The sequence below is a fragment of the Pristis pectinata genome, chromosome 7 (genome assembly GCF_009764475.1).
Source record: "Pristis pectinata isolate sPriPec2 chromosome 7, sPriPec2.1.pri, whole genome shotgun sequence".
Taxonomy (NCBI): Eukaryota; Metazoa; Chordata; class Chondrichthyes; order Rhinopristiformes; family Pristidae; genus Pristis; species Pristis pectinata.
Window position 1 is genome coordinate 25,986,649 of NC_067411.1, and position 27,572 is coordinate 26,014,220.

General features: G+C 41.9%; 1 protein-coding gene across 2 annotated transcripts; it reads left to right on the forward strand.

Annotated features, from left to right (window-relative positions):
- The first annotated feature begins 1,218 nt into the window (after positions 1-1,218).
- Positions 1,219-17,455, forward strand: enc1 (ectodermal-neural cortex 1). 2 transcript variants are annotated; one of them, XM_052019851.1, is made up of 3 exons: positions 1,219-1,695; positions 6,960-8,768; positions 14,544-17,455. In XM_052019851.1, exon 2 carries the CDS (start codon positions 6,966-6,968, stop codon positions 8,739-8,741), a length of 1,776 nt encoding a protein of 591 aa, XP_051875811.1. In that variant the 5' UTR covers positions 1,219-1,695; positions 6,960-6,965; the 3' UTR covers positions 8,742-8,768; positions 14,544-17,455. The 2 variants fall into 2 exon arrangements, with proteins under 2 accessions (XP_051875811.1, XP_051875812.1); XM_052019852.1 differs by lacking the exon at positions 1,219-1,695 and adding an exon at positions 2,775-2,883.
- Positions 17,456-27,572: the final 10,117 nt, after the last annotated feature.

The window sequence follows — 27,572 nt, forward strand, 5'->3', positions numbered from 1 at the left end:
AAGTTGCTTGGTGATTTGGGACTCCCAGGTAATGTGCATTGATTCACCGTTTGATCTGTGGAGAACCATCTTAAGGAGATCCTGAGTATAAGCCCAACGCTTCCATCTAATGAAGCAGAGAAGCCTGGTTGAAAAGACTCCCTCACATTTCAGAAGAAGCATTGAAAAGAGCCTTTGCATTAAAATCACTTGCCGATGTCTGGGTAGACAATACAGATAAAATAGGAGTTAACATTCAGTAAAGATAGGAAAGCAGTGATTAAGGTCAAAAGAAATTGCTATTGGTACACATGCAGAAATATCAGAATCAAAGAATTTACAACAATGGACATGAGAGACTGAGGATATTGAATGGAGAACTTATCATCCATTAAAGCCAGGAGTATAAACCAAAAATCAGACTGCATTCGGTAAAGCATACCCAACACGATCTCACTGACAAGTACGGGCACTCTATGGTTCGTACCGACTCATACAGAACACTTTAAAGGTTCGGATACCGACTGTAATTTGCACAAATTGCTTAGAGAGGGATTGTTCTCTTTGACTGTGATCATACGTTTGCTCGTGTTTAAGGTATATAGTTTACTGATATAGAAAAATCATTGTTTAAATTAACCAATCATTTTCTTTTGTATATATATTTTGTTATGAATAAAGTTTACTTTTGAAATAAAATAAAGTCATATCATACTGATATTTTCGCATTGACAGATATGGACTCAACAATATTTACATTAATAGCCCATACTTATGTCTGCAACAATAAAGGACAAAAAATCTGCTCCTGATAATCAGTGATGTAGATGCCACTGTCGGCAATGAACGAAGAAAGACTATTGTGCACTGTCTCTGAGGGTGTGTGCAGCGTGTTGGAGTGGCAAAGATATGCCTATGTTGGGTGAGAGGGGGGAGTTTTATTTTAAAATAAAAGCTAAGCGCAAGCTAAAATGGTAAAAGCTAGGGGAAATAACCTGTCAGCATAACTCCCTCGTGGGTGAATAAATCTACACAGCAGATGCTCTCCTGTCAGACTGTTCACTGTCAGCATTTTCTGTGGAAAAAAAAGATAACAAGGGAGCATTCAACATTTCGCAAAGGCAGCCTATGAGAAGACTGCGCCTCAGCTCCCTAATAGTAGCTCTGGTCCTCAAGACGTTTCCTGTTCTGGCTTCGGGCCGGGAATTCGCTATATTGTAGACCAGTGCTAAACGGCTCGCTTATAAAGGCAGCGAGATCGCGCCCAGGCAACAGTGACTGCAGCAGCTTGTCCGGAAGGCACAGCGCCGCTCCGTTTCAACGGGCCGGCTGCACTCACAGTGTGATCTGTCTTAAAGTCGCAGCCGCTGCGTTGTGTAGGGAAGAGACGGCACGGGTATAAATGAGCTGCAGCGCAGTGTCGTTGTGATCAGATCGCCCTCAGCTCAGTCACTGCTGCTGGTTCTGGGTCAACTGGGTGCCAAACGCCATGTGCCGTGTCCACACTAACTGCAGAGGGTGACAGTCTCTCACAGTTGCCGTTCGCTCTCTTTGAACAGTCAATTTCCATCCACTGCTTTCTAAACAGACGAGTTGGCGGCTGAACAGCGCTCTGCTCAGCTCCAGATCACCACAGACCCGAACACAGGGGAGCCCACACCCTGCAGTAGCCCGGACCATGCTTTCACTCGCCGGATCGACTGCCGACAAGTTTCGGTAAGTTCACCTTTCATTTGGCTTTGCAGTGAGAAATAAGCAACACCGACCGCTGCTACCAACCCGGCTAACTGGAGCTCCGCAGGGCAAGACTTGGGGGGAGAACACGAGGCTGAGGGCAAAGTGAGGGTCTGGGCAATGGCGCGGGACAGGAGTCACATTGCTGTCTGGGGGCAGTGCGGGACACAAGTCACCGTGAACGGCGAGAGGGAACGGTACTGTACAGGAGTCATTGTGCGGGACACAGTGTGGGAGGGAGTCACTGTGCGGGACACAGTGTGAGAGGGAGTCACTGTATGGGCCCTGGGCAGTCTGGGACAGGAGTCACTGTGTGGGCTAGGGGCACGGTGTGGGCTGGAGTCACTCTGTGAAGCACAGTGCGGAACAGGAGACACAGATGGGGTCGGAGCACAAAGAGGAGCTGCGGTCAGAGTGTGAGGCAGAAGGGAACAATCGCCGTACGGCTGTGGGAGTGCGGAGCTGGGGCACAGAGGGGAGATGGAGGAAGAACGGGTCTGGAGTTCCGGGCGCAGAATGTCCGAGGGGTTAGTATACAGGTGCGGGAAGGGCGGGGGGTGGGGGGTGCAGGTGTCCCACGTTTGAGCAGAATAGGGCAGGTGTCACAGTGTAAGTCGGGGTCAAAGTTGAGGGAAGGGGTAACAATCCGAAGCAAGGGTCACGCTGTTGTGTTTGGGTGACAACGTGGGTCAGTTGGGCAGGGTCACCATGTGGGGCCGAGGTAACTGTGGGTAACGGTGTTGGGCAGCGCTAAAGTGTGTCGGGCTGAAGCGAGGGTGTGGTGCCGGGTGTGTGGGACCGTGGTAAGGGATGTCAGAGCGGGTCAGTGTGCAGTGTGCGATTGCCACTTGTATGGCTGTGGTTACACGCGGCTGCGGCTACATAACCTCTCCCCGCTGCTCTTGGCCGCGGGAAACTAACTGCAGCCCACGCTCCCTCCCTCCCTCTCTCTCTCTTTCTGCCTGCTCTGGCTCCTTCTGTGGCCTGTATTAGGCTGCCCATTTGCTCCTTGCGTTTGAAAGGAGACGCTGTTTGCCTTGACGGCGAGGCCGGCAGCTGTTTGTATTCTGCCATCTTCCAACGCGGGACCCGGAGCCGGCGAGAGGACGCACGCCGAAAAACTTACACAAACTTTATTCTTTGACCCTTTGTGAATCGATTGGCTTGCATGTGAGTAAAACTGGGTGGACGAGCTGAATTTGAAAGTACTGAGCTCAATTCTTCAAACATTTGACTTTAGTGTTTCAGCAAATAGTAATTTACATTTTAATGTCAATTTCAAACTCGGGTCCCTTTGTGTATTCGAGTCTAGTTTCCCTCTGTTGTCGTGCGCTGAGGGTACCGGACCTCGCTCGATCTCCTGGTTGCTGAGCGGGAGGGAGGCTGGGAATAAGCTCCAAGCGGTTCCGATCTGTTGCAGTCAGACCATGCGGAAAACCGTTAGCGGTTCAACTGAATCGCCGCACTTTCCGCTGCGGCCGATCGCGCAGAGTTTCTCAGTTCCTACTGACAGAACGTCCCGGGCTGCACTGCAGCGAAATAGCGAGTGGAACTGAGGGACCGGAGTGAACATTCGTGTAGATGCCTGAGATGCGCTTTCTATACACATTACCTTGTGTCAGGGCGGTGGTCGATTCTCCATAATAATGGGATAACTGCCCCCTGCCCATGCCCAATGATCTTATTTTGTACGTGCGAATTTAATCGCTCTTGGAAATGAAATCTCTGGGATGGAGGGTCCCGAATGCCTATTTCTTTTAGGAGCCTTTACCTATCGAGATTACTACACTTCTTGCTGGCTATAGAAAATATGCATTCTTTGTGTTTTTTTTAACTCCAGTAACTATTGCAGCTTGCAGACATCCCCCTAATCTTAGAGCCACGAGGAATTCTTTTCAACATGCGGCAGGGTTGAAATTCATGCCATTCAAAGTTGAAACCTACCACTTCACACGTGTAAATGATCACTCTGGTTAGTTCTGCTGGTTAGCGGCCAATGTTGTGTTGGGTTTGAGGAATCAGCACTTCCTCAGAATGAAAAGAATGGCTCACAACTGACAATGGGACCCGGGCATTTCTTTGACTTGTGCCAAGACTACAAATTACAAGGACACTGGTCTTTTACACATTAAGGCACCCGGTAAATCGCGCGGCTGAGAGACTCTGCTTAATGATTGCTTTCAGCACCAGTAGCTGGTGCTCTAAGGTGCAGTTAAAAACAAACACCGACGATTATGTTTACTCACTTCAAAGTAATCGTTAGAGAAGAAAAGGCCTGCCAGAAGGAGCACGGTCCAATGTCACAGCGTTTCACTTTTGTTTGGAAATGCCGCGCGTTTCAGTGGCGGTAGATCGGGTAAGTGGGGCAGTTAGCCATCTGTACACCTGCCCTCTGTACCAAACGCTGCTTCCCGGGAGCCATTCAACAAAACGTGGCTCTGCATAATTTAAAAGGGGTAGGCGGGTAATCCTTTCAGTATTTCACCATCTTCACACATCAACCCATGTCAGGTATTCATGTTGTGGGGATGAACGAAAAATTGTTGGAAGCTCTTTTCAGGTCAGGCAGTATGTGTGGGAGGAGAAGGTGGTGGGTATGTGGAACCAGCTGCGAGACGAAGCTGTGGAGTGGTACAATTATAATGTTTAAAAGATACTTGGACAGGGATGTGGATAGGAAGGGTTTAGAAGGATATCGGCCAAACGCAGGCAAATGGGACTAGCACAGAAAGACATCTTGGTCGGCATGGAGAAGCTGGGCCAAACGGACATTTCCTTGCTGTATAACCATATCTCTAAGAGAAACAGAGTTAACATTTCGGGTCGAAGACCCTTGGTTACAACTTTATTTTATAGAGGTGTGATGCAGTCAGATATAATGTTTATCACACTACACAACAGAAACTACAGATACATAGCCTTCCTTTCATGGGGAAATGAAACAAAAAGGCAAATACATGGATAATTTTTTTTGAGGATGCTACTTCTTTATACAAGTTAGATGGTCAGCAAGTTATAGCATCTGGCCTGACCTTAGCATCTTTCAATGTGCAGTGGCAATCTAGTGATGATGATAAAGAGGTGAGTCAGGTGTGAGGGCCATAGTGCTAGTAACAAATAGAACAGTCAATGCCAATATCACCTTGGCCACATGAAGGAGAGCTATAGGTGATATGGTCAGCTATTTGAGCCATATGCAGACTCAATGAGCCTAGTGGGCAATGGACTCTAACACTTCAGGTTGTAGTTGGTTTTCTAGTTATTGGCTTTGCTTGATGTTAATGGACTGCAAGGTTGAGCACTACGAGGGCAAAATCTATCTTAGTTGCAGTTATAGCTTCTAGCTGTCTCTGGGTGCAAAATGTGTCCTTGGAAAGGCAGCTCATTTAGCTTAGAGGTTTTGCGGAATATTAAGTGGACTGTTCCTAAAAAGCAGGTAATCAAAGTATATTGCAAGAGAATTCAACGAAAAAAATTGAACAATTAATTGCTAACAGTTTAATTTATTTATTTGTAAACAATTCTATGTTAGTTATATTCTGCAACAGAGTAAAAGATTAATAGAATGTTTGTGAGGTTTATTAGGCAGTTTTAGTGGTACTGTCTATGTCTATATTGATTTCATTTCATTTACTATTTTGCAACTTTTTTTTGAACAGATTATATATGTGTGTTCTATCGAACAGTCAAAATAGAATTGAATTGAATTTAACCTAATGGCATTAAGAAACAGCCTTGAACTATTCCAGAAAATTGCTGTGTAGGATGTCCTTTATATGGATCCCAGTAAAATTATGTAGTAGTGCATAGAGTAAAAAATGTGATACAGACTACTGCTTTAGTTCTCCTTTGATCACACCTCTTAAAATTTGTATTTGCATATTTTGATATATGGAAACTAAAATCTGAAAGCCATTGTTTTGTTGGCATTATGACAGTTATTTTATATGTTGCAATATCCCGTATATAAATGTGAAGTGAATGATTTAGTTAAATTATTTTTGGTGATATTAATTAAAGGTAAATTTTTGGTTATAGAGTATCAAAAGATATTCTAGTCAGTGCCTTGGGATCTTTAATTTTTACCTGAAATACCAGACAATGCCTCGCTTTATCCAAATATCAGTAGCTCTTCACTACTGTTATACTGGAGTGTCAGACTAATTGATATGTATGAATGCAGGAACAAGATTTGCACCCACACCTTCTGTCTCAGTGATGAACTTCATGCTAATGAACTAAAGCTGATATACAAATATCAGTTAAAGACATTACTTATCTTTAGAAGGGTTAGGGAAGCACTTTATACATAGGTAGTCATTTTATATAGCAATATGGAATCCATGTTAATTTCACTTGTGTTTCAGCTGGCTTTATCAGCAATTGCTGTCATCGCGTAATAGGGCAAACATGCCACTTTAATATACTATAATGTGCAATACTCCTGTGCAAATACTATCAATTCATCACCTCTAATTGCTCCCACCAGTACCACCAGTGACAGGCCTCTCCTCATCAATATTGCACACTGTTGTTAATATGATCTCTCTAGACATAACCAAAGAGTAGAAGGGCAACATCTATAATTGTGTTGCTGTGTGTACAGTTCAAATAGACATAATGCACAAATTACACATTCACTGCTGCTTTATATGGGAATCCTCGTGACAACATTCAGTACTATATAATTATAGTATTAGCATTAGGTTACAGAACAGAAGATTTCAATTGCCTTTCATCATTATTAAAAGGACCCACTAGATGGAGCACTCCAGGTGAGGAGGATAATGGGTTGGACAGGTTTCTTTCCTGCAAAATGTGTAAACAATTCAAAATGCAAATCCTTAAGATACCAATAAAACCTTGGAATATAATAAAATGGAATTGGGCATTCAAAATATTGATTATTGGGAATTACATTCTCTATGAATGTTAAAGATAGGCTCCTGGTTTTGACAGAAAAATTAAAATAATTGTGGAATGCAATCTTCCACAACGCTGGCTATTTAGAATTCCAAATAATTGAATTGGAATTTGACTTATTCAGTTACAGTAAAGCAGCTCTCTGCCTTTGGGCTGTAATGGGAGGCTGGTATTTGGTGGTAGTTTTGATTGCTGTTTCCAAAAGTTCTCTTTGCAAAACGCAAACAACCTACTTGCGCCTTTTTCAACAAAAATTAACATGTGAGGCTTTAAACTGCACAAATTGTGAGTGAACTTGATTTCTGAATTTCTTTTTCCCACAGCGTTTGATGAGAATGTCAGTAAGAATGCATGAAAACCGGAAATCAAGAGCCAGCAATGGCTCAATGAATATTTATCTCTTCCACAAAACCACCTATGCCGACAGTGTCCTCACCCACTTGAATCTTCTGAGACAGCAGAGGCTCTTCACAGATGTGCTCCTTCATGCAGGTGAGAAGACCTTTCCTTGCCACAGGGCCGTACTGGCTGCCTGCAGCCGTTACTTTGAGGCTATGTTCAGTGGAGGATTACGTGAGAGCAAGGACAATGAAGTTAACTTCCATAACTCCATACACCCAGAGGTTCTAGAGCTTCTTTTAGACTATGCTTACTCATCGCGTGTCCTCATTAATGAAGAAAATGCAGAGTCACTACTGGAGGCTGGTGATATGCTGCAGTTCCAAGATATTCGGGATGCTTGTGCAGAGTTCTTGGAGAAAAACCTCCACCCAACCAACTGTCTTGGAATGCTGCTGCTCTCTGATGCCCATCATTGCACTAAGCTTTATGAGCTGTCTTGGAGGATGTGCCTCAGTAACTTCCCAACCATAAGCAAGAGTGAAGACTTTCTGCAGCTGCCAAAGGATACACTGGTGCAGCTTCTCTCAAGTGAAGAGTTGGAGACGGAGGATGAGAAGCTTGTGTACGAGACCACAATAAAGTGGGTGAAGTATGATGTGAGCAGGCGTCACTGTTGTTTGCCAGAACTGTTGCAAACTGTTCGATTGGCCCTCCTTCCAGCCGTTTATCTGATGGAGAATGTGGCCACAGAAGAGCTTATAACTAGGCAGCTGAAGAGTAAAGAGTTAATAGAAGAAGCAATACATTGTAAATTAAAGATTTTACAGAACGATGGAGTGGTGACAAGTCTTTGCGCCAGGCCTCGAAAAACTGGACATGCCTTGCTCCTCCTTGGAGGACAGACCTTTATGTGTGATAAAGTTTATCTAATAGACCATAAAGCAAAGGAGATCATTCCAAAAGCAGACATTCCCAGCCCACGCAAGGAATTCAGTGCATGTGCAATTGGCTGCAAAGTATATGTGACTGGGGGACGGGGGTCAGAAAATGGAGTCTCGAAGGATGTTTGGGTGTACGATACTCTTCATGAAGAATGGTCAAAATCAGCCCCAATGCTGGTCGCAAGGTTTGGCCATGGATCTGCTGAGCTGAAACACTCCCTGTACGTGGTGGGTGGGCACACCGCAGCCACAGGACGGCAGCCAGCTTCACCCTCTGTTTCTCTAAAGCAAGTGGAACAGTATGACCCAGTGACCAATAAGTGGACAATGGTAGCACCTCTTCGGGAAGGTGTCAGCAATGCAGCTGTAGTCAGTGCTAAGCTTAGGCTGTTTGCCTTTGGTGGTACCAGTGTGAGCCATGATAAACTGCCTAAAGTACAGTGTTATGACCCAGTTGAAAATAGATGGACTGTGCCAGCCACCTGCCCTCAGCCTTGGAGATACACAGCTGCAGCTGTGCTGGGAAACCAAATTTTTATCATGGGTGGGGATACTGAATTCTCTGCATGTTCTGCATACAGATTTAACAGTGAGACCTATCAATGGACTAAAGTTGGGGATGTTACTGCAAAGAGAATGAGCTGCCATGCTGTGGCCTCTGGAAATAAACTCTATGTTGTTGGAGGCTATTTTGGCACTCAGAGATGTAAAACACTGGACTGCTATGATCCCACTTTGGACACATGGAATAGCATCACTACGGTACCTTATTCGTTAATTCCCACTGCGTTCGTTAGTACGTGGAAGCACCTTCCTACATAGAAGTCACAACCCTTCAATATTTTACAGGTAAGAAGTTGTTAAAATCATTGCTAAGAGAAATAAGCCAATACAATTAAATGATTGAAAAAGGTTTTAAATGACATGCACTCCATTTGGTGTCCAACTGATCAATTTGCCCTTTCTAAATTGAATCTGTGGAGCTGTGGAAGAAGTGAACCCCAGTGTTCAAGAAAGTTCAGTGGCAGGCTGAAAGGTAGTGGGACCTTCACATCCTCACTAAACCAAAGTGGGGAGCAGCCTCCTTCATGGGGAAAAGGGTGTTCTTGTATTTTCTAAGTGTTACGAACCAGCAACAAAAGAAATACACTGAGTCATAAGTGTTAAAAACTATTTTATTAATAACTACTTATGATAATAAGAAAAATAAAAGTAAAAATGTTAGAATGTTAGAAATAAAGATGTTAAAATCTTAAACATTAACCCCAAAACTAAACTCGTAGTGTGTGTGTGGCAAAGTCCCAAATAAGTCCAGGAATGGTTATTAAAGTTCAGTTCAGCAAGCCATAAGGTGAAACATGAGCAAAGGCTTCTTCAACAACCACCGTTGTCTGAAGATAAAACGTAGGTGTAGAGAGAACATAGAGAGTAATTACGAAATCCAAATGTTCCACGATGGAACCCAAACGACACCTCAGTATGTACTCGGTAATGACTTCCTCACCCCGAAAAGCATCTGAATTGTGGCCGTCCACACAAATACCTGTTTCCCTCTACAGATCAGCAACAAAATGAACTCCACCGGATTACTCCCAATTTCCATATGTGGTTTGTAGTGACGGACACAGTTATTGTTTCTCATCCATCGATAGAGAAACTAGCAGGCTGGTGTCTCTCGCTCTCTTCTCTCTCTCTCTCTCTTCTCTCTCTTCTGACTAACTCCAACTGACTTCTTCAACAACGTCATTAAGTCCTTTATCTTCTGTTGACGTAAGCATGCCACACACACACACACATACACACACACACACACACACACACACACACACACACACACACACACACACACACACACACACACACACACACACACACACACACACACACACACACACACCATTTTGCTCTATCTTAAGGGGACATTCACTAATAGTAACCTAGTCTGTAACACTAAGAAATGGGGGTTTAATTGTCACCTGCAATGCATGATAAGTTATTGGTGAGGACAAAGCACGTGCCCCTTGTGCCACCAGTATGATTTCCACTCATTATGTTAAAATCAGGCAGGTTCTTTAACACAGATACATATCTCCTTGATTGAATACTGTCTAAGATGGAAATCTAACTGTAATAAAAAAATGTAAAGAAGGGGTCTATTTGGGTCATCGCTTGGGTGTAATATTGGCTCTGGAAGTAGGACAGTTTAAGGGAATTTTCCTTCCTGTTTTATTTTAATGCTAGCTTGATAATTGGAATGTTTTCCAGACATTGACAGTATTGGCCCATCCTGCGGCAATGGGTAAATAATGTGGACTAGACAGTATCTGTGGGTCATATATAGGCCTGATAGGTAAGGCCAGTATCTTTCTTCCCCTGATGGGTCTTTATGACAATCCATTACTAATATTGTTATCATTGCTAGTAGTCCTTCTTCTCATCACCTTGTAGTTCCTGGGCATGGAACGGGGAAAGATTGGACATTGCTTGTCCCAAATACCATCCTCTTGAGTGAGCTTAGACGATGTCAGTAGATTTACTTGACCATGGCAGGAAGAGGATGAAGTCCAAGCCTGATTCTGCCTGCACCTGATTTTTCTGGTTGGCCACTCCCAGCAGTGGTGACTAGGTACTGACTGAGAACATGTTTAGAAACCCAGCTACAAATTGGCAATCCCACTGAAGTAACTGCAACGTTTGTGGGAATACTTCAGACAATATTTCTCATTTAAAAAATACTGGCCTTCACAAACTAGAGTGTATAGTTTAAAATTCTAATCTGTACAAAGATACAAAGAGCAATTTTGCAGAAGAGGGAATGATTTTCAACCTGCTAGTCCGGGTGTGTCAACAATCCAAGCTGCCCATGAGACTCAACCACCAACATTCCCCACCATTCCCCACCTGCTTGTCTAAGCAGTTGAGAAGGAGGCCTATAAGATGGGGCCCTTCTTTATAGACGATGATTAGAGCTGACTATTATTTTAGCCAGAGGCCTAGGCTGGGAAGCCTTTGTACTTTCCCTGCCTTCCAACTTCGCAGGAAGAGCAGGTGGGGCCAGAAGAGGCCAAAGAAATATGCTTTCTTTATTTTCTTTATTCTCCTATCGGGGTGAAGAGTGGCAAGAATACCTCAACTTCCCCTCCCGAAGGGAAGTTTGGTTTTCTCTCATCTTAAGTCAGCTTTGGGAAACCATCATCTCAGGATGAACCTGAGTGAGGGTGATCCTTCCCCAGGCCTAGATAGTGCTCCCTGCTTTCCGATATTCCTCTTCTGTCCACCGTCTGATTGGTATTCCCTCTGATAATGTGATTAAGGGAAATGAGGGATATGGGGTTAGTGCTAGACAGTGGTACCAAAGTAAGAGATCAGCCATGATTATATTGAATGGTGGAGCAGACACAATGGGATGAATGGCTTATTCCTGCTCTTTGTCTAATGTTCAGATGTTTCCCGGGACTTACAACTCACTGCTGAGACTGGGATGGTTTGCAGCTCCCCTTGGTCCCTGCCCGACACCAATCCCATGTTAAGACCTGACCTATAGGATCTTTGTCATTTCTGGAATTGTTTAATAATAAGCATTTGGAGACAATAATTGTTCACATTCTAGCTTATGTGTCTTTGTACGTCAAAAAAAACTGCAGCTGCTGAAAATCTGAAATAAAAACAGAAAATGCTAGAAACACTCAGCAGGTCAGGTGCAGTGAGAAGAGAAACAAAGTTAATGTTTCGGGCCCAAGACCCTTTGTCAGAATTGAGAGGCAGGGTGGGAGAAAGTGCAGTCACAATATGTGTCCTTGTGCTTGAGTACAAAGATTTCCAATTTACAAATGCTATGATTGACAAGAGTGATATTATTTAAAACTGAAATAACTGGTGATTTGTACTAGAAATGGCATCACCATGAGTTTAAGTAATCCTGAGAAAACAAACTGGATTACCTCTATGCAATATAAACAAATGGTTTAAGTTAATCTCAGAACCAGCCATTCTGTGGTGATTTACTTAGTCTCGGGGTAATGTCCTGTCATAAAGTTGGCTAGCAGCCAATGAGTTATGAAGAGAAACAATGATGAAGCAATAAAAAGCATTAAATTTCCTGCATTAAATTTGCAGTATTCTTTTTATTGGCTCGTGCAGGCAGAATCTTAGAAGGTTAATACGATATTAATCCTCCATTCCTGATTTTATGACCCAATTCTTTCTGGAAACGCCATGTTGACAGGTTTTTAATGACAGACTGAGGCAGAGGGGATCAGTAACTGGCTAATTTTGAAGTTAAATTAACTGTCAATTATCCTTGGTACGAGTGAGAGGTGGGGGGTGGAGGAGAAAATAGCTAATGGAGATTTACACAACAGTGATTAAAAGCTGATGGAAATAGCTATGGGTTTCTTGCATTTGCCTGAGTGAAACTTGCTGGAAAAATAGCTGCCATTCAGCCACCTACTGTCCTAGAACATTAGGGATCCCACTGGTTACAGTTCAAGGTTGAAACAGCAAACATTCTGAAATAAATCTGCATTTGTAATGTAACTGAGTTATATTCAAGTAAACTGTTTTATCTTGCAGTTCAAATTGTAATGTTCTTTATAATCAGAACAGTGCTCTTTTGATACTTTGGTGAAGCAGTACCTTAGTGAAAAAGGAATATTTATCTTAGTGAAAAAGGAATATTTTGTTTTGTTATCACTCCAGTGCTTTTCTTTAATTAAAAAAATGAATTAAATTTTTGATCTTTATGCTACATGATGCTATTGTCCTGGATCTTAAAGCCTTGTGTACTCTTGAGGTAAAAGTATTTTCCCTCACATTGGTTTACCATTGTTGTTTAGGTACTTTCATTTCAGGCTGCAGCAGCTGATTGTAACAAACATGTGAAACAATTAATTGCATAAATATTTCAAAGTCACAGTCATAGATCAATTCAACGTGGAAACAGGCTGTTCCGTTCATCAAGTCCACACCAGCCATTGAGTGTCCATTTAGACATCCTACACTTTATTTTCCCCACACTCCCATAAATTTCTCCTCGATTTTATCTCTCACCTACATACCAGGGGCAATTTACAGTGGTCAAATAACCTACCAACCCACATGTCTTTGGGATGTGGGAGGAAACCAGAACTCCAGGAGAAACCCACACAGACATGGGAAGAATGTGCAATCTAGCCACAGACAGCACGAGAAGTCAGGATTGAACCTGGGTCACTAGACCTGTGAGGCAGCAGCTCTACTAGCTGCATGACTGTACTGCCCCAAACAAAAGAATATTTCCTCTTGCGCTGAAGGCTAACATACCATTTCTGATTGCTTATTGAACCTGCATATTATCAGTGATTTGTGTACTGGATACCAGGTCTATCCAAAAACCAACACATTTCAATCTCACACCATTAAGAAAACACTCTACCTTTCTAGTCTTTCTCCCAAAGTGGGTGACTCATACTTTTCCACATTATATCCCTAATGCCATGCCATTGCAGATTCACTTTGCCTGTCTATAGCTCCCTCTCTGCATTTTCCTTACAACCCACATTGCCACCAAGCAAACTTTTACACTCAGTCCCCTCGTCCATATCATTGATACAGATTATAAAAAGCTGGGGCCTCAGCACTGAATGCCTGCAATACTCCATTGGACACTGCCTCCAAACTCAAAAATAACCTAACAGGGTGAACATTTAATTATATTTGCAATCAGTATTTTCATTTAAAATGGCGTTTGTTTGTAAACATTATTAAACAGTTTACAGTTTACTCATTTATTATATATTGAGTTACTAAGGTAAGAAAGGGTTACGTTAGCCAAAGTGATCTAGAAATGTTCAACAAATGCATTTCTGAGCGGATGGCGTAAGGATGGAGAACCCGTCTCCTATTACATTTCACTTTCTCCATCTTTTGAATCTAATGGCAAACACTCACCAATGGTAACAAATTGTGTTTATTGCCCTGTGAGGGACCAAGCTAAACGCAATCACAATGGAAAATATTTGTGGCATTTGTCTCACTTCCTTTGACCTAAGAAAGTAATTGAGTTCACCACAGACAAGATGGACTTTCTCAAGTGAATACAGTGCTTATTTCTTTTATTGCTTGTGCTACTCTTCTACATGAGATTCCTTGAAAGAATGCACAATTATGCATTCAGGATTCATGAATAAGCTGCTAGTAATAAATGATTTAATTTATTTTTTAAGCCTTAACCATTAACATAATCTAACTTCACAAGGGTTGTTAATTAAGCCTGCCTTGAAAATGAATTCACCATTAATCAGTTTGTTGAAAATTTATATGACCTAATGTGCAAGAATGATGCCAGAAGATTGTGCTTTAGTGGCAAGGACAAAAAGAGGCACAGGAATGGAACACAACTATGCAGTGATTCCAGACTGTGATCTGATCTGATAGAGTAACATAAATAATATGAGCCCATTCACAGCTAAAGCAAGAAACCCCAGTTTAAATTGATGTTGAATATTGAAGAATGACAACTTAGTGAAGTCAAATTGCAGCCACTACTTTGGTCTGTATGAAATATTGTGTGGTTGGATTGGGTGAACTGTTGTTATTATATTGGTATAGTATTTGTCATGTATCTCTGTTTCTCTTTTTGAACAGAACAGTTTCCAGGATTCCTGATATGAAGAATTTTTTAAACCGTGAAGAAACACAACTTAAAGGAAGAATATAAAGCCTTTTCTTAACTAAGCTAAAATGACTTGGCTTTGGCAATTTGCATATAACATGCTTATAACGATTTGAAGAGAACATTTTTTTCATACACATCCGTTTGTTGTGACTGTGAGCCTATTTTTGAACAATGGTTGCCAATGGCAATTGCTAATGAATCATAGGTGACATTATTTGGTTCCTCCATGAAGTATGACTTATCACCATGCTGCCACACTGTTCTCAGTTTTTATTGGCTCCGAACATTTGTATGTAATATTTTAAACAACTGTCATTAGGTAGCAGGACATTTGAAATGCTGGTGCCAACTATGAGGAAGAGGGGAAATAATAAAGAGCACGAATTTGGGCTGAACGTGATGTAGATGTACTTCCCCAAATCTTTGCTATTGGGGCCGCCACTGTGGACAATGTTGATGGCTCTGCCTGTGGCAGCAACAACCCTGCTTTGAGAGTCCACGCTGTCAGGCAGGAAAACCCTGCAGACCGTGGAGAGGGAGGTCAGCTGCCAAAATCATTAAAGGTCAATCTTTATTAACAGAGGGAGGAGAAAAATTGACCTGAGGGTCAGAAATACATCTTTTATATGAATCTGTTATTTATGTTTTTTTAATGATTATAGGCTATTTATTGTTCAATGATGACTTGCACATTGAAATGAACAAGTATTCATAAATGTGTACTTTGTGTTAAGGAGGATCTGTTGAGAAATATTTGCACACTTGTTTAGAAGGGATGGGCGTGTTGGGAAAGGCAGCTCACACACTTTAAAACCATACCCATTCTCACTTAAGATGAAAAGTGCAAACCTGCAATGAAGGGGTGGGGGAATTTCCAGTCGGAAATGGGAAGGGACCAGAAGCGAGTTCTTAAGTTACGACTGCACTGGAAGAAGGCAGTGAGGTCACTTTCTCAAGCCTATAGCTCAACAGGTTGCATGTTGTACATTCTAGCATCTGGCCACATTTCACTAAGTTTCTTAGTGCTTCCAGTGCTTTGATGTAGGCACTGTTTAGTGCATGCTAATTAATCTCTGAACATGTTTTTCTTCTTCTAGTTAATCCAGTCTCGGTGACAGTCCCTTATTTCAAACAATTATATTGAATCGTAATGAATGAAAATGATTGGAACTGCAACTAGTTTTCATTATGATTCAAGAGCCAACCTTTCCTGCTATGTACGAGATAGATGAAAGGGAGAGAAGCAAGATTCAGACTGGAAAATTCAGATATTATAGATTCTAGGGCAGTGGCACTCTTTGCAAATGAAGGATTAACATGCTATACTACATTCCTGCACGCATTACTTTTAGGCAGATGCTAATCCATTTAAAATAAACAGGTTAACACCTGTCTAAAAATAGAGCACAGTGGAATGCAGTGTAAGCATGTTAACTCTTTATACATGAAATTCTTTAATCAGAATTTCTAGTCCTTTTTGAAGCATCATTCCTTCTTGGCATTTATGCATTACAATATCGGGTCAGTGAGATCAAAACATTCAGTGACATTAGTGCTACGTTATTATTTGATTACTTCAGGGCAATTTAGGTAACATTTTTGAGAGAATAAGTATGTGTGGAAGTGGTCAATCCGCATAAACACTGGAATTCTAAAACTTAATATATGCATTGCTACATAATCTAAAATGGAACTTTATTGTGACTGGGTACACTGCATATAAATTGAACATAAGTGAGTGTTTCCATCAGTTGGAAATGCACTGCCCATTTGGGAACTGAGCCGTACAAACAATAGAAATTTTAGTTTAGATTTCTGGCATGTATGCAGTTAGTTTGTCTTAGGGGTTGGGAGGGGAAGAGAGGGAATGGTAAGGGTGATAAAATAAGTTTCAAAACAGCCTTCAACCATCTAGGGCAAGGAAGTGAACAATCACCCAAGATTCCCGAAAATGGTCATCAGACAGTGATCTCTGTTGGAAGGTTTTAGTGTGGTCACTGGGTGGTGTCAAGTTGTGATGCATTGCATGACATGAATAATAGGCATCTGTGGCCACAGATTGGGCAACCATCTTGTATTTATCAACCTGAGTCACAGCTTTCAGGAGAAGATAAACAAAAAAGTGGATGGTGCAGTAAATAAAGTGAATATTGTTATTAGGAAATGAGGTAATGTAGATGTTCTGCTTGTGAAGTAAAGTGGTAGTGCAGTAGTAGATGACTAGTGTTTATTAGGTGTACATTATTGGTTGAAATATCTAGGCAGTTTCAAATGCCTATTTCCTTGTGAACCAATTAAAAATGGAAAAAAATCAACTTTGAAGGTCTGACCAGTGCCACCATTGGAAAAAAATGTTATGCATCTTTTCAATCACTGGGGCAGGAATATCAGCTAATTTTAGTTACATTTCGTGAAGGCTATTTGCCCTTGAATAATAACTAAGAGGAGGCATTGAAGACAGGGTGGGCCTCAAGCTCTACGGGGCACTCTCTGGGGTCCTGCTTTTTGAATTGATGTGGTAATTTTGCTTGCCATTTGGCTATTGCAGATCTGCAAAAACACCGCACAGTTTGAAGAGAATGCAATTCACAGCAGAGTGCACACATAAAGTTGGCATAAGACAAGAAGGTTCTTCCTATTTTGTACACTCATCACCATAGCAACACATTACAAAGCATACTCTTCTATTTCCAATGTAATTGCATAAAGGCCTTTTCAAAAGAGCTGACACCTGTCTGAATGAGTGTGATTAGAGATGAATAATGTCTGCACCAACAAAAGTAAATGTGTGTGTATAAAAAAATGTCATTGCAAGATTCACTGTGAGTGTTTCCTTTTTTTACTGCTTGAATGTAACATTTTTGTAAAAGTAACTTTTTTTCACAATGTGAAATCAGAGACATTAAATTGTATTGACATTTCTTCCATATTGTCTGAAATGAGTCATTTAGCCAGCACCATTTAATTGCAAATTTTCTGAGGATATTGTTGCTTAAATTATTTGGTCTTTTTATCTTTGTTCTTTTCTTTATGGTGCTTTGTTTAAAATAACCAATTATGTTCTACCTTCATGAGAGTTTGATATTTGAAAGGATTTGTATTGTGGTTAGAAAACTCGGTCAATCTTCCCTATAGTGCAAGAAATAGCTGGAACAACACAGCTAAGATTTTATTTCTCTGTTGTTAGCTTATTAACCATTGTCTTCATTTTATCAACAATTAATTTTAATGTAGAAAAACATCCCATGGCACTTAACATGAGTGCTACCAAAGAAAATTTGAAAGTGAGTCACACAGGAAAGATTAAGGCAGATGACCAAATATTCGGCCAAAGACATGCATAAAAAATTCAGTCCCTCAAGCCTTCTCCATCATTCAATATGGTTTTAACTCCTCTTCTGTGCCAGTTCCTCATACCTATCGATTTGCAGATCTTTCAAAAATGCATCTACTCTCTCTTTGAATGCCCTCAATACCTTATATTCCACTTGGGCAGCCTACAATCAAAGTTATGAACTTTCCAATTTCAGGTAACCCACACTCCTGCTGTGTTCCTTTTTCACTCCAATCAGTCCTTTAGGTTCTCTCTCCCTTTGTTCACCTTTTCCATTCCCTCTGTTCCCCCAACCCTGTTATCTAGTTTCATTACACTCCCCCACCTGGTTCCATGTGCCCATCACCCACACACCTATCTACCTGGGTTTCTTCTCCTTTAGCCTACCCTTGCTGTTCCCTCCCCTGCCTTGTTCCATCTGCCCATCATCCCTGCCCATCTGGTTCCACATCATCTTCCAGCCTCTGTCTGTACCCTACCCCCCCACCACACCCTCCCACCCCTGGCTCCATCTGCCTAATTTTATTCCCTTATCTATTCCCACCTGTCACCCACCAGCCTCTAAATTCTCCCTTCCCCCATCTGGTCATCACCTCCACCTCATCTGATTTCATCCATCAGCCACATGCCTCTATCTCACCCCTCCCTCTCATCTCTTTATACTGGCTATCTTCCCTCTACATTCTCAGTCTGGATGCAGGGTTACTACCCGAAACGTTGACCATCCCTTTCCCTCCACAGATGCTGCCTGACGTGTTGAATTCCTCCAGCAGCTTGTTTTTTGTTCCAGATTCCAACATCTGCCATCTCTTGGACCCCTGTGAGACCCCAGTCTGGCTATCACAACCCTCCTGCATTGAGAATTCTGGAGATTCACCACCCTCTGTGAGAAGTTCTACGCACCTCAGATTTGAATGACCACCCCCTAACCTTATATCTATAGGTTTTAAATAGTAATTTTTAAAAGAGGAGAAGGAGATTTAGGGAGAGAATTCAAGTTCAGGGCCTTGTGGAGACATCCTGCCAGTGATGAAATAATTAAGTTCAGGAATGATCAAAGGGCCAGCATTGAATTATCAATCTCAGATGGCTGTCGGGGTGGAGGAGTTTTTGTTCACAGGACGTGGGCATTGCCAGTAAGGACAGCATTCGGCGCCCATCCTAATTTGACTGCCTTGTTGGTTCATTGCTTTGGGTCTGGAGTCACATCTAAGCCAGAATCAGGTAAGGACACAAGTGAACTAGATGGGTTTATACAGCAGTTCATTGGTTTTATAGGCACTGTTACTGGCTTTTTATTTCAGATTTATTAGGTTGGCTGAACTTAAGTGTCCCAGCTACCTTTAGGGGATTTGAACTCACATCCTCAAATCATCAGTTTAGACTTCCAGATCACTAGACCTGTAATATAGCCACTGAGCTATCACAGCAATTAGGGAGGTAATGAAGGTAGTTGAAAAAAAAGGTGAGACTTTTAAATTTGGGACGTTCTTATTTGGAAGCCAGTGTGGTCAGCACCCATGAGGGTAATGGATGTGTGGGATTAGGTACAAAGTAGGACAGTTATGATTGAACTCAAATTTATCAAGGATGGAATGCAGGAGGCTGGTCAGGAGAGAGCTGGAATCGTTACCTCTAGACATGTAGAGGTGACAATGATGTTAATGAGGGATCCAGTGATTAAGTGAGTTGAGGCAAAGGTGGAGTCAAGCAATGTCATGATAATCAAAGTTGGCTGCCCTAGTGATGCAATATATGTGGCCTGAAGCTCATCTCAGGGTCAAATATGACACCAAGGTTGCAAACAGTCTGGTTCAGCTTCAGACAGTTGCCGGGGAGAGCAATGGAATGTCTGGAGTGATGGTAGTACATGTGGGAGTGCAAGTGGCTTTGTTTTCAGAGAACAGTCTGTTTTAAGCCAGTCGTTCTGTTCTTTGCCGTAGATGTTGCCTCATGCTAGACATCCATGGATGACTGTGATCTTCTGGTAACTTCACTGTTGTGATCATTTAAATTTATTTTTAATCGTTGAAGAATTGTGAGCTGTGCTGTAATGCCCATCCCCATGTGGCCTTGGGAAGGTGGTTTTGAGTCAATGGGGTGTGACTTGGAGAAGAATTCATGTTTGTGTTGCCCTGATCCCTTTTAGTCAACATTGCAAATTGGGAGGTGCTGCTAAAGAATTCTTGGCAAATTCCTGTAATGCATTTCAGAGATCACTGCTGTAGTCTGCCTCTGATGGAAAAAGTGAATGTTTACATTGATGATGGTGATGTTGAACTTCTTTAATATTGTTGGAGTTGAATTCATCTAGACGAGTGAAGGATATTCCACCACACTTCTGACATGCACAGTAGGTAGTAGAAAGACTGGTGTTACCAAGTGAGTCACTAATGACAGAATTTATGTGGCCGGTCTAATATAAGTTTCTGGTCTACAGCGATGCCCAGAGTGCCGATGATAGGGATTGGTTTATTTGGTAATATTAAAGCTGCTGAATGTCAAGGAGAGATGACTGGATTCTTTATTGTTGAGATGGAAGGCCATTGCTTAGCACAGTTATTACCCGTGGCTTATCAGATATCAGCCCAAAGCTGAATGTTTTCTATGTTTTGCTGTGTGAAGGCATGGCCTGCTTTATCATATGAGGCATTGTGAATGGAGTGAATACAGTGGAAAGATCAAATAGGCAAAGATGCCAAAGGTTGTGCCTAAGACACTGCCCTTAGGAGACTCTGCAGCTCTGACCTGGACTGAGATGATCGACCTCCAACTACCACAGCTACTTTCCCTTTTTATGCTAAGTATGACTCCAGTGTGTTGCCCTTGCCATTGGTTGGCTGTGGTTGGTGGCTCCGAAGGGAATCACTGGTGTTCAGCTACTCACAGGTAATGTCCTGATTTATGTGGAGTCATTGCGAGCCTGGATGCCAGGAATGGGGCCCCAGTGAGTTCAAAGGGAGTGTAGGAATGGGGCCTCAGTGGGGTGAAAGGGAGTATTGGAACCAGGGCCTTGGTGAGCTTAAAGAGACCATGGGAACAGGAGCCCATTGAGCTTAAAGGGAATATAGGAATGGGACTCCGTTGAAATGGAACCAGATGAGCCAAGTGCTGAACCATCAGGATTCCCAAACAATAGGATAGCAGAATATTGCAGTTTTACCGGATCTGGACAGTATGATTTTGTGGGAGCTTGTTGTGCACAAATTGACTGCCACAGTGGCAGCTAGGTCTATAATGCATTCTGGGCTGCAAAACACTGTGGAAAGCCACGTGTTTGCAAAAAGTGAAGACATTATGTAAATATTTGGAAGTCAGTCTAAGCTGATGTAGAACAAAATAGCTAATATTACAAGAATAATGTGGAAAAAGAAGGTACTGCCCAGGACATAGTCAAAGAATCAGAGAGAGAGATATAGACAAACAGACTGACAGGGAGAGACAGACAGACAGGCAGACAGACAGATTGGAACAGGGAGATGCAGAGACAGGAAGCTGGAAACAAGTCATACAGAAAGAGCACCAAGAACTGTGCAACAATAAAGAGGCAAGACAGGATAGAAGTCTGAAAATTCCTGTCAGGATTTACCCTTACTCAACAAAGTGCTGACTTTCAATGCAAAGGAAATTGCACAAATAAATGATAAGGTAAAATTTGCAAGACAATGGAGAAGGAGCCAGAATGTAGAACTAATGAGTTGCTCTAGGAGAGTGCTGGCACAGACGTGATGATCGAATGGCCTCTTGTGCTGCAACGATTCAATCATTCAATGAGATGTCACCAGCTGTGAGGCTCCCAATGTATTGCAGACTCAGTAACTAACAGAACCCTGCATGGACTCAACAATGCATCCAAACTCCAGCCATTTCAACCTTCCATGATGCACTGGATTGGCACAGAGGTCTCAAATGCTCTATCATGCACACTATAAATGAGCCAATGGTTCCCCATGGGCCCACTGACTAGTCATCAGTGGATTCTGGCTCAATGCATTCAAAGAGTAGTAATTTATTTCTCAGAACACAAATTACCTTAATTTATTTTCTTATTACAAAATGATCAATAGTAATGTTCAGAATACTTCTAAAGTCACAATTCCAGAATAAATTTGGCAGGTTTATAATCATGTATTCCATTAACACAGAATGGGGATGATACTTTATTCCAAATCTGCCTCAAAAGCAAAATAAAGGGAACTTTATTCAATATCTGCTTGATCTACAGCTGAGCAGGGAGAGGCCAAAAATGTATTAAGTTACCCAATGCTAACAACCTGTCCTGTTAGGCAAAACAATTTTTTTAGTGATATAAATAATATGGTAAAGAAAGTGCTTCACTCATAACGTTTTCTTTTTCAATTGAAGTGTGCATCACTGATCAAAGGTGACTCTACAGCCTTTTGTTCTCCATCTGGCAATTGTAGCAATCATAAAGTAAGAATTGCAGGATCAGTATACTCTGTGTAATTGAACCTTGAAAAGTTCCTCATGCCTGTATCATCAGCTTGGGATCTGACAACTTCTATTTTTCTCCTGCAATATCTATCAACAATCATCCTCTGCTTTGACTTTCAAAGATGTGATCTGGTGATAAAAGATAAAATAGAATTACATTTCTATCATACCTTTCACAACTTCAGGACATCCCCCGAATCACTTGGGAGAGGCACTGAAAGTAACAGGTGCCCTCTGGATGGGGAACTTCCGTCTACCAACAAGAAAGGGCATGGTGGGAAAAGCACCAGGTGAAGGTCAATCAGGTGAAGCTGCAGTACAGCATATTAAAAGCTCTGCAGTCCTGCCAAAGCTAGAGGTGAATATTGGCGGACAATCAAACAGAAGAAGGAAAAACATCTCCATCATCAAAATTGGCAGGGACTCATATCTGAGTACCAAAGAAAGGGATGAAGCACTTGCAAACGTGTTCAGCCAGAAGTGCTGAGTGGACGATCCATCTCGACTCTCAGCATCACAGGAGCAAGTGTCCAGATAATTTGTATCACTCCATGTGGTATTGAGAGACAGTTAAGCATGCAGGATACAACAAAGGCTATGGGGCCAGATAACATCCCAGCTGTAATACTGAAAACTTACACTCCAGAACTAGCTGCACCTCTAGCCAGCCTGTTCTGGTAGAGCTATAACATCAGTGCCTAGCCAACAATGTGGAAAATTTCCCAGCTATGTCCTGGTTATAAAAAGCAGGACAAATCTAATCTAGTTAATTAATGGCCAATCAGTCTACATCAGTAAAATGATGGACGACATCATTGATTAAGCTGCCCTTAGTCATCAATAACCTGTTCACTGATGCCCAGGTTGGATATTGTTTAGACAACTTGCATCCAGACTTCATCACAGCCATAAACCAAACATGAACCAAAGAGGTGAGGCAACAGTCACTGCTCTTAACATCAAGGCAGCAGTTGGCCAAATGTGTCATTAAGGGCCCTGGTAAATCTGAAGTCAATGGGCATTAAAGGGAAAGCACTTGAGTGGCTGGAATTGGATGTCACACAAATAACTATGGTTATGGTTGTTGGAGGTCAATCATCCAAACCTCAAGACATCCCTGCAGGAGTTCCTCAAGGCAGTGTCCGAGTCCCAACCATCTTCAGCTGCTCTGTCAATGACTTACCTTCCATCAGAAAGTCAGTACGGGAATGTTCACTGTTGATTGCACAATGTTCAATTCTATCTGCAACCCCTCAACAGTTGAAGCAGCCCATGCCTGTATACAGCAAGAACCAGTCAACGTCCAGGTATAGGTTGATAGATGGCAAGTAACATTTACATCCAAAAGTGCCAGGCAATGACCATCTCCAACAAGAGAAAATCTAACCACTTTTCCCTTGACATTCACTGAGTCCCCCACCATCAACATCCTGGGGATCACCACTGACTAGAGACTAAATTCTACCAACAACATAAATTTTGTGACTACACGAACAGATCAGAGGCTTGGTACCCTGTGGCCAGTGACTCTGCTCCTGAGATTTTAAACCCTTCCACCATCTGCAAGATACAAGTCAGATGCATGATGGATACTCTCCACTTGCCTGGATGAGTGCAGCTTCAACAGCACTCAAGAAGCTCCACACTATCCAGCTGCTTGAGCTAGTACCCTGCTTGATAGGTACCCCACCCACCACTCTAATCATGTACCCCTCCACCACGTGCACATTCGCTGCAGTATGTACTGAGTACAAAATGCATTGCAGTTACTCTCCCAGACAATTCCAAACCTGTGACCTATATGACCAAAAAAAGACAAGGTCAACAGGTGCAGGTTCCCCTCCAAGTCACACATAATCCTCACTTGGAAGTATATCCCCTTTCCTTCAAAGTTGTGGGATCTAAATCCTGGAACACCCTTCCCAATAGCTGAGGGAGCAGCTTAACCAGGACAGCAATAGTTCAAGAAGGCAGGTCACCACCACCTTCCCAAGGGCAATAAATGCTGGCCTTGCCAGTGATGGTCAGATCTTGAAATTTGAAAAAAAAAAGAATTACCATCAATCCAATACTTTCTGTGGGTAATTATCATTGTAAATTCGACAGCCAATTTATACAACACAATCTCCACAGACACCAACAAAGTAAATTATTAAATTATTGATTTTAAATGTTGGCTGTAGAATGACTGTTGGCCAGGGGGAGTTTGCTTGCACTTCTTTGTAGCGTGCCATAGGATCTTTTACATATGAACGTATGAATTAGGGGCGGAGTCAGCCACTCACCCCTCAAGCCTGGTCTGCTACTTTAAGAGTTAAATGTTTAAACCATCTTTAGAACATTTGTCACTTCCACCAAACCTTGGAGGTTCTCAGGCCTATTTCTGAATACCAGCCAGAGTTTGCTCACTGCAAACTTCAAATAGGGCAAAATAAATTAGGAGTTCAGATATGGAGATAACACAGGAACCTTACATTAAAATAGAGCATTTCAATATCTAAAGGTCCATTTCAGGCACCAGCTGGGCGAATTAGAAGGGTTGTGATGAGATGAGTAGTGGTCTGAATTCCTGCACAGATTGGAAAGAGGTCTCTGCACTGATCAAACCCCATTGCAAACCTGGGTTAAGCAATTACTGATTCACATAATTCTGCATTCACTTGGATCATTTAATGACAACATTTATTTCAGAGTTTCTACAGTTTTGTTCTTATGAACCCTGATGAAATTCAATATTTTTGGTTTTGATCATGTTGGTACATGTATATGTTACCTAAAATGAATCCATCCATCCGGAAATCTTATAAATGCAATGCTAGTTTGTTTGAGATTGAAAACTTGAAACATCCCTTCAATTAACTTAATAGCATTTGCTTTGTCTCCAATGCAATTCTACATGTCAAAAGTCTCTTTCATGTGGAATGTATTGACTCGGTGCAGAACAAACAATATGTGTAGTTACATGGGAATCAATTCATTGTAAGAGTTTAGAAATCTCCTGAAGACAGATATGTGTATTAGTTCTGTAGCTGAGTAGAAGCAGCAACTGATGTACAGTTATGCCACAAAACCAATCAGCAACAGAACTTAAGTACAGTAAGGTTGACAAAAATTACAGAAATGCACATCCACTGTTGTCTTCTTTACTTTTGGGATAGCTACATCACCTTATCCGAAAAGGAGAGTATTCGTCATTGTTGGTGTGTGTGGGCTTCACTGGGACTGAGACAATAGACGACGATGGCATCCTTATACATGATCCTTTTCCCATCCTACTTCTCCCTACAGTCCCTTCGGATGGGTGCATTCACAGTCTCACTGATGTCATTCTGCCAGTGCCAACTTTAGCAACGTCAACTTGTGTTGTTCATCTGCTTCATGTGTTTATCCATCAAACACATACCTCCCTCCACTGGCAGCCACAATGGTGCTGATGAATTGTGAAAACAGGATCAGTAGAGAAAGACTCCAAGGGCTACAACATGGATTTAGAGTCATACCATTATATAGCCCTTTAGCTCACCGAGTTTGCACCAATCGCCAAGCACGCTCTTACACTATCCTAAACTATTACCACTTTATTCTCCCAACATCCCCCCATATTCTACCATTCACTTACACGCCAGGAACAATTTACAAGGAAATTAAGCTACTATTCCTCATGTTTTGGGATGTGGGAGAAAACTAGAGACCCAGAGCAAATCATTGTGGTCACATGGAAAAGATGCAACCTCCATACAGACAGCACCAGAGGTCACATTTGAATCCGGGTCACCAGAGTTGAAAGGCAGTAGCTCGATCAGCTGCACCACTGTGTTACCCTGCCAGATGTTCCTGCCACACCCCAACTTCAACTATATAGCTCTTAAAACAGCAGAGAATTCCAAGAGTCATCACAGGTGCACTATCAAGGAAACCTTGACAGCAAGCCACATAAGGCATACAAAAGACATGGAATAAGGAAATGCACTTGAACATTTAGTTGACTTTTCTTTTGAAATTTGGCTTGTTTTGAATTAGAAATTTGGTTTGGGATGTTTACTTTGTGTTGTATTTTCTTTGCACTCTGGCTAAACAGATGCTGTAATGGTCAATAACAGAAGGAGGGTAAGATTTGAGACTGTCAGTGAATAATGATCTAGGTTTGTTTTTATTGATTCTGCAGTCAAATGTCAGTTACATTTGGCCCAAGCCCTCCTCTCTCTCCCTCCTGCACTGTAGCAGCTCGCCATATAGCTATGGCAAGGGCAAGGTCTTCATATTGCTGAGGTTGTTCAATGCACAGCAGACTACCATGATGTCGAGAAGTCTCCTGCCAAGTACAAGGCAGTGGAAGTGCTCATTCTCCCATTCTCACCACACTCCAAGGAGACTACTATTAATACATACAGGTCTGGGAAAAGTAGTCTGTGCATAAGCCTTGAACGCCAGACAAAATCCTGCAGGACCTGGCAGACCACTCCCTGTAGATGTAAGCAAATTTGAAGAACAGCAAGTAGTACCAAATGCTTGCAGAACTGTCCTAATGGCCATTATAAATCAATCAGCAATTAATCTAAAAGTAACTGATAATCCTTTTAGATGGCACTATTGATGGGTCCTTCTTGCTGATGAAAGCATCTTCATCTTTTTGGAATTAAAAGAACATGTTGACTGGTGTTGAAGGTGTTGGCTTCAAGTTGCTGTTGACTCTGATTAATTTCAAGATCTGCTCAATCTACATACACCTGGCAGGTTTTAGAGGCACCTGTGCCATAGTACTTGCTATCAGGTGGTCAGCTTGTGTTCAGAGATCGAGGCATTAGAACCACTTTGCTATCAGTAGCACCCAAGCAATATGCACTATGGAATTTGATCAGTTTTGATTCTCGCACTTTAGGGAAAGGGTAAATGTTGACCAGAAATCAGGACTATTGATCCAGTCACATGAGCTTGAATCCCATAGCAGCGGGAGATTTAAACCAAGTTAATTAAATAAACCTTGAATATAAAACTGGTGTCTGTAATAGAAACTATAACACCACTGGATTGTTGTAAAGACCTATCTGGTTCATTACCATCCTTTAGAGAAGGAATTGTCAGAATTTTATCAAACAAGTTGGCAACTTTCCACTCCTAGTCCTCATCCACTCTCATTAGAATCCCAATGTATTGCTTTCAGGATTGTATCTATGTTTCGAGAACATTTCCTTTGGAATTTATCAGATGT

Bases quoted from the DNA above. Each gene is read 5' to 3' on its own strand.
- enc1 (XM_052019851.1), top strand. From the start codon at position 6,966: ATGAGAATGTCAGTAAGAATGCATGAAAACCGGAAATCAAGAGCCAGC.